Here is a 15074-nt window from a genome sequence, read left to right as displayed (position 1 = left end):
AATCAGTTCTGAATGTTCATTGAAAGGACTGATGTTGAAGATGAAACTCCAATACTTTGGCCACCTGATGCGAAGAGTTACTCACTTGAAAAGACCCTGAATATGGCAAAGATTGAAGGCAGGAGGAGAAGGGGATGACAGAGGATGAGATGGTTGTATGGCATCACTGACTCAATGGACATGAGTTTGAGTAAACTCCAGGAGTTGGTGATGGACAGGGAGGCCTGGCGTGCTGCAGTCCATGGGGTTGCAGAGAGTCAGACACGACTGAGCGACTGAACTGAACTGATACAATGGAGAAAACAGGAAACTTCACTAAGAGTTTAACACTAATAACACCAAACAGGAGCAAACTGACATCACTTCTGGATGTGATAACCTAAGAAGGACACATCACTTAAGTAGTGTTCCAGCCAAAAAGGCACAATCTAAATTTAATCATGAGAAAACATTCATACCCAAACTGTAGTCTGCAAAAATATCAATGTCATGAAAGACTGAGGAATTACAACAGATGAAAGGTTACTAAGAGACATGACAACTACATACAAGGTGTGGTCTCAGTTCTGACCCTTTACCAGAAAAAAGAAAAACTGTATAAAGGACATTACTGGGACAAAGAACAGAACTGAAATGAGGGTGGCAGATAAAAGTGCATCAGCAATCAATCCCCTGAACTCAGTAACTGCACTGCCGCTATAAGAGAACAGCCTCATTCCTAAGAGCCACAAAGTAAACATTAAGGAGTAAAGAGGACTTACATATTCAACCTATTCTCAAATGACTCGAGAATAGGAGAGAGAGAAAGGGAGAGCACATAAACACGTAGATTGCTGAAATCAGAAAAATGGAAAACTGGGTAGTGTACAGGAGTCCTCCTTTCTATTCTGGAAACTTGCAACATTTAAACTATTTCAAAATAAGTTTAAACGGGCATCTGTGACACAATGATATATGTCATTCAACAACCAGTGTCATCCTATCAAAAACTCGGGTGAGACAACAGACAACTTGGTCACTCTAGCTATTTATATTCCATCTATTTCTGATAAGCTACTTTGAAACAACCATTTCTAAAGTACCTGGTATCAATGTCAGCCGCCTGGATTGTGTTAAAAAGCAATTCAGCAACACCTACTCCCTCGACATTGATCAAGTGAGGCTGAAACAGAGCTTCCGGTGCTTCAAACCTCTCTCCCCCGACTTTGATAATGCGGCCATCTGGGAGCTAGAGACCAAGAACAATCAGGTATCAGCAAAAGATTTTAAAAGTTCCCAGTATTCTTTAGATGTTAGTATGCCTGTTTTATAACCAAAATCATTAGCAATATATTTCTCCCAAAATACATTTTTGAAAAAAGACAAAGTAAAATACATTAAAATAACTGTTTTTATTATCATGCTCTTTTCTGCTTTTGAAATGATATGTCCTGCCTTTCCAAACAGTAGGAATTTCCTTAAAGAGTCACCAATACACAAATGTGTGATGTCTACAGGTGTGTGCAAGTGAGCACTACAGAAAGTGCTGATCACCCACAGCAACTGGACTTTTGCCGGAGTCAATGCTGCTTCTCTTTATCATTTTAACACATTTTTGAGTTTATAGAGATTTTTACCATGTAGCACAGACACATTCAATTAAAAATTTTAAATTTCTTTCAACAAATAATTATTCTGGGGAACTATTTTTTTGCCATCAAATACTTTATATCATGTGTGAAACTTCTATCAAATCATTTAATCCAAGGAAAATCTTATGATCAAAAAAGCTTAAGGACACTAATCTATTTTTTAGCAGGCAATTCTGTTGTATCCTACTTACTAGGTTCTATTAAATTTTTAAGTAGATAAATATAATTTTAAGAAAATAAGATTTAAGCAACTGGTAAGATACCACTAACATATGACCCTGTTAACCCTTAAGTTACATCATGTTTATGTTTAATTAAATGAGAAATGTTAAACAAAAACTCTCTCACAATTCACAGAATTGACCTAAGTAACAAGCATCCTGGTATATACTGGCATTTGACACATTTCTATATGACAGACCAGAATTAGTTTTACCTTAACATTTCTAACAGTGTATCAGTTTAAAATAATGTAATTATAATAACTATATTTAGATTCCCAAACTCACTTTCCAACATGACGAAGTATCTCAAAGCAAGTCCTTAAAGACATTTACTCCATGTTTGCTCTAACTGTATACAGTACGTGCAACACAATCACATCTTTCAAAAACTCCACAATTATCTTTTTATAAACTTTATAAAAAAAAATTTTTTTTAATTTACCCTTAACAAAATAAACACAACCATCCAGTGACTTTAAAAACCACATGAACTCACCCAAGGTATATGGGAAGACTTCACATGGCAGAGTATCACTAGCATAAAACATCTACACCTGGACAATGTGGCTTTTCTCAAAGCTCTGGCTGGAGATCAGCTCGGGGCCACCTACCCTAGGAACTACTTACCTTTCAGAACTGTTAAAACTGTATGCCTCCCAATTTCTCTGCACCAAACCTTATCCTATCCTCTATTTGTCCACTATTTTCCCTCTTCATCAGTTCCCCGTTTATTTGTCACAAATACTTTTGTAACCTGCCTCAAATTCTGAGACAGGAATGAAGAGATAAAATATGTTTTATATTTCTAGTTCCCTTATCCTCTGTCTCATGACACTTTCTTCCAAAGTCAGGTAGACAATAAATTATAAATCTAGGGGAACTATCAAGAAGGCCTCAGGAAAGAATCCCTAGGGCAAATCTGTAGATGATTGAGTTGCAAAGTACTGATTTATTGTCTATCTGGATCATTATCTTCTAAAATGAAACAACATAACTTATAAAAATTTTAAATTATTTTTAAAGTGACTATTTTGTACATATTTATGATATGCTCTGTTTTATATGAATTAAATGGTGGAAGAATACTTGCTTTTATTGCCTATCACTCAATTTCAGTTTTGGTGGCTCAGTGGTAAAGAATCTGCCTGCCAAGGGTTCAATCCCTGGGTTGGGAAGATCCCCTGGAGAAGGAAATGGCAACCCACTCCAGTATTCTTGCCTGGGAAATGGCATGGACAGAGGAGCCTGGCAGGCGTCCATGGGGTCGCAAAGAGTTAGATATGACTTAGTACTCTTGCCTGGAAAGTCCCATGGGTGGAGGAGCCTGGTGGGCTGCAGTCCATGGGGTCGCTGAGAGTCGGACACAACTGAGCGACTTCCCTTTCACTTTTCACTTTCATGCATTGGAGAAGGAAATGGCAACCCACTCCAGTGTTCTTGCCTGGAGAATCCCAGGGACTAGGGAGCCTGGTGGGCTGCCGTCTATGGGGTCGCACAGAGTCAGACACGACTGAAGCGACTTAGCAGCAGCAGCAGCAGCGACTAAACAACAGTAGCAGATCAAAGACACAGTATGGAAGCACTTTATACCCAGATGAAAATGACAGACTTAAGGCAGCAATACACTGAAAATTCAACTCCTCTGATATAAATTATAACTTGGTTCTAAGAATCATTAGTTACAATTTCAAGTTAACACTTGTTCTGAACATCTCATTAAGAAAATACTAAGTCAGGAAGACTGCCACCTATTGAATTGTTAAAGCAATTCTATAGGAAGACCATTTTCCAAACTATCTTAGAATACCAGTCCCATGAAATGCTAAGAATACTGTAATCATGTACAATTCAGCATATCAAAGGTTCTGAGAAGTCCTTTAATAAAGTGAAACTGACTCTCTCCCAAACTTATCTGACAATGTAACCCTTCATTTTAATTTCTGTCACGATCTACTAACATCTCAGAGAAATAACATTATGTGAAACCCATGCTGAAAAATGCTACTCCAGGTACTGCTGCTGCTAAGTCACTTCAGTCGTGTCTGACTCTATGCAACCCCATAGACGGCAGCCCACCAGGCTCCCCCGTCCCTGGGATTCTCCAGGCAAGAACACTGGAGTGGGTTGCCATTTCCTTCTCCAATGCATGAAAGTAAAAAGTGAAAGTGAAGTCGCTCAGTCATGTCTGACTCTTAGCGACCCCATAGACTGCAGCCTACCAGCCTCCTCTGTCCATGGGATTTTCCAGGCAAGAGTACTGGAGTGGGGTGCCATTGCCTTCTCCAATTCCAGGTACTAGAATCTCAAAATAACATTTCATATCTAACTGTATCCTAAAGTAGAAAAGCAATATATGATTCTTGCTTTATTAAATCATAGTATCATAATGTAGAAAGACATTAAAGGTCATATATATACAAATTATAACAACCCAAACCCAAAGTACTGGATTTCAAGAAAACCTCCTTAAGCACACACCAACAGTCACTGTCACCTACTTTAAAACCATATATATATCATACACCAGATATACTTACTGTGTAAGATTCAACCAATACTGTGGTTTCTAAGGCCAGTTTCTGCTCTTGCTCAATATTATATCCCACATAACACAACTTTTCTTTAATCATGCGAACCGTTTCAAAATCAGCAGAATGGTTGAAGGCATATCCCCGCAACAGAAGCAGCTGGTACAAAAAAACAGCAATTAAGTCCACAATTAATCTGAGTGAGTTCAAGTCCACAAAAGGGATTAATGCTAAGCATGTCACATCAATACCAAATACAATGGACAGCAGAACCTTAGCTCTTACTATTTCAGAAAGGAGAATATTACTCACCATAAGAGTTTACATTTCACTTTCACAGAAAAGTTTCATAGGGAGTGACAGAATTTACAGTTCATGAATAATAAATGGGCAAAATATCTATTAATAAATAATATTTTAGCACTGGATTCCTATAATCTGCAATTTACTCAGTCAATGCCATAACTGTGAAATATGACTGACACATATTAGAGGGGCAATAGTATTTGCTAAATAGACAAACAAAAACGAGAATTCAACCTGACAGGAAAAACAAAACACACACGATATACATCATAAACAAATCAGACTTTTCACATAAAAACTACAAATCCTCTGATCTTTGTGTTTACAGTCAAAGGAAAACTCTTGGACAATCCTTTGGCAGTCACCCTCAAACAGAACTCTGGCTTAGAATGATAGTATAATTCTCATCACCAATCTTATTACTAACCCAATGTCAATACGAAGACTTAACACAACCCAGAACAGTCTTCCCACAGTAGTACCAGTGACATATTGGACCTTATAATCCTTTGTTGTGGGGGATGCCCTGTTCACTGCAGAATGTTTAGCAGCCTTCCTGCAAAGATGTTAACAACCAAAAATGTCTCCAGACATTTCAAAGTATCCCTGGAGGAGTAGCACCATCCCTGATTGAGAACCACTGACCTGGAGAGAATGTACTAACTATAGAGTTCTGGTACAGACAATATTCTAAATCTTTTCCCCCCCACATTACAAAAACCACACATGCTTCCAAAGAGTGGCCTTAAATGTATACTTTATCTAGCAATGTTTTAAAGAATATCATCACTAATTTCATTCACAAATAAATTTTAATATACATCTTGTTCAAAGAGGGTTTTACGGCTGAAAGGCTGCCCAAGTTGTTCAAGGAAGTCTTAAGAGTCTTCTTCCACCTTTAACATACCTCTCTTCCCATTCCTCAGGAAAGGCAAATTATAATTACATAATGATGAACTCTCATTAGTACACAAGAGATCATGTGTGTGAATCTTATACAGATTTTTATATGAATTTTAAAATACTGGGCCACTTCTCTGGTGGTGCAGATTCACTAGAATCCTGAGGTGATACATTCAATTTTAAGTAGATATATATACAAACTTACAAAATCTAATTCCATGATATTCTCTTTTGCTTACCTTGATAAGATATCTGGTAATATCCCTCCCGGCAATATCCAGTCTCCTGGTAAGGTGAGGGAGAGAAAAGCCTTCATACACTGGGCAAATGTGAGTCACACCATCTCCAGAGTCCACCACGACTCCAGTTAATAAACCTGTAGAAGAATCATGAAGTTGTAAACAAAAAGCCAAATCAGAAATCAAAGCCAGCAAATTTCAAGTATTTCAATATTCAAAGATGCTGGCTTCTGATTAGAAACATCACCAACCAAAATGGTCTAACAGCTAGCACTTCTTTCTTATTTGCTTATTTTGCAGTTTATTTCTAACAGACAGACACTGAAGTCAGTGTTCTCTCACATGCCTCCTGTGAGACCTTTAGTCCAATCATGTGCTCCCCCAGTGATGGGAAGAAACAGACCCTCAGACTGACGACTGAAAAATACAACATGGTCTTTAATCCTAACTTTAATCTTGATCCCTGAATTCCCCTGAAGTCAAATTCTCTAAAGTATCATAGATAACTTTTATGAAAACCACTGTGAAGGGTAATTACACAAGTTAATAGTGAATCTGCTAAAATAATCTAGTTCTTTATTATTATTTTTGTCATATAGTATATTCAAAACTCTGCTGTTTGGAAAATTTCTGTTCATACAAAATAGCTAGAAATCTGAGAATAATTCATCTTAACTAGCCAAAGAATCACTTCAATTATTCACCAAAATCAAGAAAGACACTGTCAGTTAAACTTTTTAAAAAAAGACCAGCAAAGAAGCTATCTTCTCTCTTGCGAGTGCGTGTGTTCTTAGTCGCTTCAGTCGTGTCCAGCTATTTGTGACCCTATGGACTGTAGCCCACGAGGTTCCTCTGTCCATGAGATTCTTCAGACAAGAATACTGGAGTGGGTTGCCATGGCCTCCTCCAGGGGCTCTTCCTGACTCAGGGATGGAACTCACGTCTGTTATATCTTCTGCACTGGCAGGTGGGTTCTTTACCACTAGCGCCACCTGGAAAGTCTCTTTGTTTCTCATTATGTGCTATTTAACGGTATAAATGGGGACTTCCCTGATGGTACAGTGGTTAAGACTGCATGCTTCTAATGTAGGGGACAAGTGGGTTTGATCCCTGGTCAGGGGGGTGTGGAATTAAGATCCCACATGCAGTGCAGTATGGCCAAAAACAAAAATAGTAATAATAAAATGAAATTTAAAAAAATATATAAAAGTACAAATGACTGAAAGTTAGTGTTTCACCTTTTGTGCCAGAGTTAATTCAGGAAAAAAAAAATTTCTAAATCACATTTTCTAGCAGTTTTTAAGTCTAATGATACTTTTAACCAGAGTATGTATTATCTACAGTTGCTTAAGCTTATTATTTTATCACTGTCCCATCCCTGAATACTCTCTCCTTCTTTCTTATGCACAAAACATCTAATTTATCTCTGAACACATTTATTCAAAACATCTCCTACTAAGTTCATATAATTTGTTTTTCCTTGACTGATTTTTCAATTTTCATAAAAAAAATCATATGCTGCCTCTTAAGGTTGCTTTCTTTTAAACAAGAGACTTTCTATTGCAAGAAAGAAGAATCCACAGTATCATTAATTCAAAAATGCTCCCAGTAATACCAACTAACACTAGATTACTCACTCTTTCTCCTTCAATTCTGAAGGATTCTTTAAAGCTCAATCTAGTTCTTAACTTTTCATTCATACCCTCCCTGACCATTTTAACCTCTAACTCACTCCATAATTCCAGTTATTCCCCTCAATCCTGTACACAAAATGCAGTCAGATACACTTTCTTGAATCACCATGTCACCTCTCTTATTCAAAAGCCTTTCCTGGTTCCAAATGTAGCTTCTTACTCTTTTGACTTAACTGGTAGCTTTTAGCCACCTTATTTTTATGCAAGGTGAAGAGTTCTCTTCGGCTGAAGAGTTCTTTTGATTAGAATTACTGGATTATCACTTCTCAAAACTAAGAATTAAATATTTAAACAAAAGCAGCTAAATATCAGGAGTTAAGAGAGGATATCTTCTCCTTGGACAGAAATAAATTTATGAATATTGCTAGAAATATCTGTTAAGGTCAATTTTATTCAATTAAAGCAAAAATTCATTTCAGCAGAAGTGTCCCATCTCCACCCACTAACTGGAATCACCAGTTTCAAAGCTTAGATTCAAAAATTTTAATATCTATTTTTCCAAAGTATTTTCTAAAATAAATTCTGAAATGTACTTAAAAAATGAAACACAATTTCCTAGATGCAGACAAACACGAGCTCCTCAGACCCTGGCTATAATGGACGAAAGGGCAAGGAGACCACATGTAGCTTATCGAGGAGCTGACTCACCGCCGTATCCTCTGTCCTAAACAGAACACCAAGCTCATGACACACTTGGTGAATGAATAAAGCCTCTTTAAAAATTTAATTCTCCCCAGGTATTTTCTTAGTATCTACATGAAGTAGTAAAGACAGCTTTAAAACCTAGTATGTATTTTGACAAAGTGATTTTTACTCATCTATGTGTAGAATCAGATGGATCACCATAATATTAAAATTTGTTTCTTAACACAACTGACCCTTGAACAATGTGGGGGTTAACCTGCATATAACTTACAGCTGGCCCTTTGCATCCCGATTCAACCAACTATGGACCTTGCAGTACTGTAGTATTTACTACTGAAAAATATCCATGTATAAGCGGAGTCATACAGTTCAAATCAGCACTGTTCAAGGGTTGACTGTACTGTCACAGACCACGTAAGTACTAAGGCTTGACATTTAGTTGTCACCTCCTTCAGAAACCTTCTCTGACATGCTAAATCAATTTCTGAATCTTTCCCCCATTAAGAGTGTAAGTTCTTGAGGGATCTTTACATTTTAAGTGCCCAACAGGCTCTGAGCACATATCTGATGGCCTCATAAGTTCTCCACAAGATCATCAGGATACAGAGCTCTCCCTACATGGCTACTATTTTATTCCCAGCAGATACAGAGGCAGTTACTAATGGCAGTACCAAGAAAACAAAGGAAAAGTAGGTCCCCTCCATTCAACCCACTTCAAAGTTGGGAAGGTACTCTCAAACATCTGTCTTTTCTTTTATATTTAATCTATTATGTATTTGACAAAGATAATTTTATATGAACCTTTCTGGCTTTTTTAAACTCTTGACAATTCTGAGGACAGAGTCCACGTTCACTCCTTCCTTCAAAAATTTTCTTAAATAGTCTAAAAGAAGAAACTTCCTACTTATTAAAAAAAACTGAGAAGTTTCTTAAGTCCTTCATTGTTTAGTAAAGAAAATAAAAATGTGTATATTTTATTTGACAAACTGTGGAGTATTTGAATAAATATAAATACATGAAACTGAGCTTTCTGGGACTTAAAACTTTCTGAGAAATCAAATTCCTCTGACATAAAATACATGTAACAAATGTTTGCTGAATTCATTAATGTTTAGTAAAGAAAATAAAAATGTGTATATTTTATTTGACAAACTGTGGAGTATTTGAATAAATATAAATACATGAAACTGAGCTTTCTGGGACTTAAAACTTCCTGAGAAATCAAATTCCTCTGACATAAAATACATGTAACAAATGTTTGCTGAATTAATGATACTGAAAGTTAAGCTTCACCTACCTTGAGCATACAAAGTCAGGACTGCCTGGATAGCTACATACACACCAGAAAACTGGTAAGTTTCAAACATTACCTAAAAGTGCAAAAGGAAAGGGAGAACATTAGTATTTTAAAATTACATTATACATATAATGTAATATATATATATATATATATTAATATATGCTTTCTTGATGGCCAGAGTGGATTAGCTGATCAAAATAGAATCAAAGGACCCAAAAGAATCTTCCATTCTCTACAGCTGTTTCTTGCCTCTACTAAAGTCCTGCTGTCAGGCAGCCCCAATTTTGAGGACGGATTTTTTTTAAAAATACACACTGAGTCCCCAAGCATTTCTTAAGTTCTACAAAGCAAAGATTTCTGAGAGTTTTTAACTAATGGCAGGTAAGAGTGAAACAAAGTGTTCTGTTTTTGAACAAGACCTTCTCAACTCATGTCCCTTAAGGGAAATGTCTTTTAATTCAAAGACAAACTATACAAACTACTTAACTGCCAACCTTCCCATCCCTTTCCCTCAACCTGGGCCAAGCAAGACTGTGGCTCTACCTCCACGTAATAAACGGTACAGCAGGGAAACAAAACTAAACAATTCTTGAATGCTGGCAGATTCAGAAGCTGCTCAGCTGCTGAGTCTGTGCTCCACCCTGTGCTGAGGTCCACTGCAGGGATGAGGAGCTCCTTCACGTCCTCTCTGCTCACAATGCTGCTCACTGTCCATATCGCAGGTTGGCCAGGAATATTCTGTAGGATTTTCTCTGTCATCCACAGTTAGCATTCACTGACTGGCAGTGCAGACTACCACTATGAACATCTGATATTTAGAAATTTTACAACTGATCACAATGAGAATGATATTCAGTTTAAATTTTTTCAACTCTGGGGAATTCCATAGTGGTCCAGTGGTTAAAACTCTGTGTTTCCACTGCTGGGGGCACGATCCCTGGTCAGGGAACTAAGATCCCACATGCTACAGCCAAAACAAAACAAAAAAACCTCTAAATCACTATTCTGTATACCTGAAACTTAACACAGCATTGTAAATCAACCATACTTCAATAAAACTAAATTAAAAAATTTTTTTAAATCCTAATAAATAAATTTTACAACTCTGAAACACAAACTCATCAATTAAGCAACTAAATTTTCTGACTAGTATTCTATTCCATCATCCTTTATCCCCCTGCTACAGGGATGAAATTGGTATATAGCTGACCCTTGAACAACACAGGTTGTTCTGAATTGTGCAGGTTCATTTAATTGAAGATTTTTTTTAATAAATAAATACTACACCATCACATGATCCGAGATCAGCTGAATCCAGGGATACAGAACCTGGGATACAGAGGGCAAATTATAAAGTTTTACACAAATTTTGACTGAGGGGGATTGGCACCCTTAACCTTGTGTTGTTCAAAGGTCATTTGCATTTATCAACTGTATTTGCATTTATCAACTTGACAGTCTGTCAAATTTGTTTTTATTCATAAGATCATTAAGAAGTATTTGTAGTTCAGAAACAACTTTCTGAATGAGATTAAAATGGGGCATTATCAGTCATAGTCATATTTGTATTTACAAGTAAAAAAGAGCATTGAACTAAGAAGAGTCCTTAGAGTGTGTAGTAAAACTAATTCTTGTCATTTCTGCAGTTTAAAAAAAATATCTGTCCTAGTCAAATAGTTAGTTAGTGGATGGCAGATATGGTGTTATCCACTACATAGCAAATGCCATCTCCCTGAATTTTCAGTTGAAAGAAAACTTGGTTTCCATTCTGCTACTGTATTATTTTTTTGAAAGAGGTTTCCTTGTCTCATAACCTCTTGATTCAATACAAAAATATCTCTACACTCTGTTTTTGCAATGCATTGCTAAAAATAAAGAGCAATTATAAATGACCACTTATCCATTACAAACTATTAGTAACTATAAATCATTTAGAAAGTATAAAGCACAATTAAAATATAAATACAATAAAGCCCATCTTTCATAGTTTCAGGGGTGGCTAGGAGGGGGGAAAAAAATGAACCATAAAAAATGATATGGATTCTGTAGCTAAAACCACAATCTCAAAATTTGAAAAAACAAAAATTTTAAATCTCTTCTAAAATTTCCATCAACATCTCAACATAGTCAATGAGTAAAACAAAACATTTACTTACATTAAGCAGTATCTGGAAAGCTAATAAAATCCAAAGTAATTAAAATTTCCTATCTCATATATAACAAAATGAAAGATAACTGTTGCAAAGTTACCCATCTAAAGTACTAAGAATGTAGACTTTTTGCTCTTTAACTGCCTACCTCGTTACTGTTTCCACCTCTCTTCCCGAGCCCTCCCATCTCCCTGGCCCCCAGCATTCCCCCACTGTCTGCTATCACTTCTTTGGTTAACTATATTATCTATATCCTCGTGACTCCCAAGTTTATACCTCCAGTCTCAGACTTTTCTCCTGAACTTGACCTTATATATATAACCATTTTTGCTTGGATGTCTAACGAAAACCTAACATGTCCAAAACTGAACTCCTGATCAATTTCCCTCCCCAATCCTGTTCTACTCTGTCTTTGCTCAAGTGAAACTTTGAGAGTTACCTCTCTATCACATGTATTTAAGAAATCAGGATTTTTTTTTTTGGCCCTACCTTCGAAACAGAGCCACAATCTGGCCACTTATCATTACCTTCTCTGCTATTACCCCTAATCCTAACCATCATTATCTGGGTGTCTAGATAACTGAAAAAGTCTCCAAACTTGTCTTTCTTCTACCCTTGCCTCCTTATGTTCTACATTCAACACAGCAGCCACAGAAACCTCCATCTGTAATAGCTCTTCCTTGTAACAGCCCTACATTTCACTCAGAGTTTAAATCTAATTTCCTATAAGAACCTACAAGGCCCTAGATGATTTGGCCCCATTATTTCTCCCACCTCATCTCCTGTTGCTCTCCCACACTGGCTTCCTTGTTGACTAATATGCCACACTTGCTCCCATTTCAAGACCTTTACACTGGTTACTCCTTTGCCTGGAATGCTTTTCCCCCAGTTAGTTACTGGCTAACTCCCTCCGTTTAAATATCACCTTACAGATACGTACTACCACAACCTATGAAAAACGCAGCCTTCCTTCATGCCCCATCTCCCTTACTCTTTCCCACCCCTCTTTCAGCATCTAGTATCTTCTAATAAACCATTCAATTAATTCATTTTTTTTTGGTCTATTTTCCCCTGCTAGATGGTAAATTCCATAGCAGCAGGATTTTGGCTTTGTTTACTGGTATATTCTACTTATAATGACTAACATATACTTAGGTGCTCAATAAACAGGATCTGGGAGAAAGTAACAATTATTCTTATTTCCTATATTCTCAACAACAAGGGAAGATAAAACAAAAAAATTTGCTTTAATATCACATCACAGAAACATATATATGCACAACCCATCTAAAAACTTACCTCTACAATCTTCTCTCTGTTTTTGGTTGGGTTCATAGGAGGTTCTGTGAGTAGAATTTTACAATTCCTGGTATCTATGTTAAGTTTTTCTGGTCCAAATGTGTAGTCCCATAGGTGTTTCATGTCATCCCAATTTCGTACTATGCCATTTTCCATAGGGTAATTAACTTCTAACATCGAGCGTAATTCACTTGCCTCATCACCAACCATAAGATCCTAGAAAATTATAATATCAAAGCTTTAGACCAAATTTTTGCATAAAATACCATCAGAAAATTATCCTTATATTTTGGAAAACTGGGGAATAATTAATTTTAATATTTCTGGCACTTTCAGATAAATTTCTTCATTCCACAAGTTAAAAAGTCGATCTCTCCTTTAATGAACAATGTCTTGCAAATCTTAATCATAAATAATACGTTTTTATGTACAATGTGGTTTAAATCAATAAATTGACCTTACCTTTAATAAATATGTTTCCAAAAGAAGAGTATTAGCACAAATAAACCCCACATTTTCATATTTTGGAGGGGTTTGTATGAGGTTTCATCTCTTTCTTTTGCTCAAATGTTCAAAAAATAAGGCCTGTGATATGTGAGATAGCACATCAGGGGGAAAAAAAACTTGTAGAAAAATGCTCAACGCATGCAGCACATTTCTTTGTACTAAATATCAAAATGATAAGTGTAGAACCATACAGCATAATGAGAAGCAAAAAATAAAATGATTTTTATTATACTGTAATAATGGATATATGCACCACAAACTTGTAAATTTCACAAACGTCTACCTAGATATGCCTCAATTAAAACTGAAATTAAGCTTCAATATATGCCTCACCAAGATGAAAGATAATTTGTAGAGATACAAAAAATTATGATACAGAGAAGAAATTCTTCTTTAAAATTATCTCATAAGCAACATTTCCGATCTTAAAGTATACTATGCTATCACCCAGGAAGCAGAATACTCACAAGTCTTGTCTCCAACGAGCACATACTTAAGATGACCCACATTTCAAAAGTCAAATTTTATGTGTATAAGGCTAAATGATGTCTCAGAATTAAAACTTACTTTAAAAATTGGCTAGTCAAAATACTAAATGATCCTGACTTAAACATATATTGATGAATTTAAAAAATGCTAGTATCAAAAATAGCTACTATTTGCTGTAAGATCTTAAGATGTTTTAAAACAGAAGTTTAAATAAATATATGACTTTAAAATTTTTTTAAATAATGATTTTAAAAAAGAGATAAGAAAGAAATCAGGGTGAGAACTCTATTTAAAGACAACAACAACCAAAAAACAAAAACCACTGGAAAATCCACTGAAAGCGACAAAAAGGAAAAACAAAGTTAAAGCAGATGCTAGAAATATTCACTAAAATGTTTCTATTGCAACTAAATTTCATGTAAAATTAATGTACCATGCCTTAATACTCAAACTTCTTAAATACTAACTATTTAGAATTATCTGATACAAAAATGAAAAACTAAAAATCTTATATTAGAGAACTCTAGTAAATGACATGCATTTGTTGAATTACTTAGGGAAAAGAATACTGTTAATTTCAAATACATTGAAAGACAAGCTACACTGATGGACAGATGGATAAATCGATAAATATGTGATATATCAGTATAGTAAACATTAATGTCAGAATCGAGGTGATGGATCTATGGGTTTCATGGTAAAATTCCTTTAACTTTGCTGTGTATTCCAAATACTTCATAATAAAATGTCAGGGGGAGGAATCTGTATCTCCAAATACCTGTATGACTTCCGGCCATCAATATAATTTAATATATAATGTTAGTTACTTTTTTCTGGAATGTATCTTTCTGTGTGTTATACAAGATAGTAATAGATTAGATAATTAAGATGGTTTATATCACTGATACATATTCACAACTATATTTCAACAAATTTAGTATAAATCTGGTCTAATCGCATCTGACTATTTAGTTCTTATTCCATGCAAGAATAGGGGCCTACATATGTCTGATCTAATACCAACTCAAAGTGTCATGTGTCTACTTCTAGGGCACACATACTATGAAGAATTAACTGAAACATCTGGCATCAAGTATCTTACCATCCCTCTGAACAAAGAGGACATTTAAAAGGAAAGAAAACAAGTGTTAACTTGTCA

General features: G+C 35.8%; 1 protein-coding gene across 2 annotated transcripts in view; it reads right to left on the bottom strand.

Moving 5' to 3' along the window:
- Positions 1 to 15074, bottom strand: part of ACTR2 (ARP2 actin related protein 2 homolog) — a 37883-nt gene that overhangs the window by 12045 nt on the left and 10764 nt on the right. For both annotated transcript variants that reach the window (XM_027555642.1, XM_027555641.1), the window contains 5 exons: positions 12920 to 13135; positions 9468 to 9540; positions 5832 to 5968; positions 4393 to 4542; positions 1083 to 1228 (listed from right to left, as the gene is read on the bottom strand). In XM_027555642.1, coding sequence (XP_027411443.1) covers positions 1083 to 1228; positions 4393 to 4542; positions 5832 to 5968; positions 9468 to 9540; positions 12920 to 13135 — 722 coding nt within the window. The remainder of the gene's footprint in view (positions 1 to 1082; positions 1229 to 4392; positions 4543 to 5831; positions 5969 to 9467; positions 9541 to 12919; positions 13136 to 15074) is intronic.

The sequence above is a fragment of the Bos indicus x Bos taurus genome, chromosome 11 (genome assembly GCF_003369695.1).
Source record: "Bos indicus x Bos taurus breed Angus x Brahman F1 hybrid chromosome 11, Bos_hybrid_MaternalHap_v2.0, whole genome shotgun sequence".
Classification (NCBI taxonomy): Eukaryota; Metazoa; Chordata; class Mammalia; order Artiodactyla; family Bovidae; genus Bos; species Bos indicus x Bos taurus.
The sequence above is the reverse complement of the archived record's forward strand: the minus strand, read 5'-3'. Positions and strand labels throughout refer to the sequence as shown.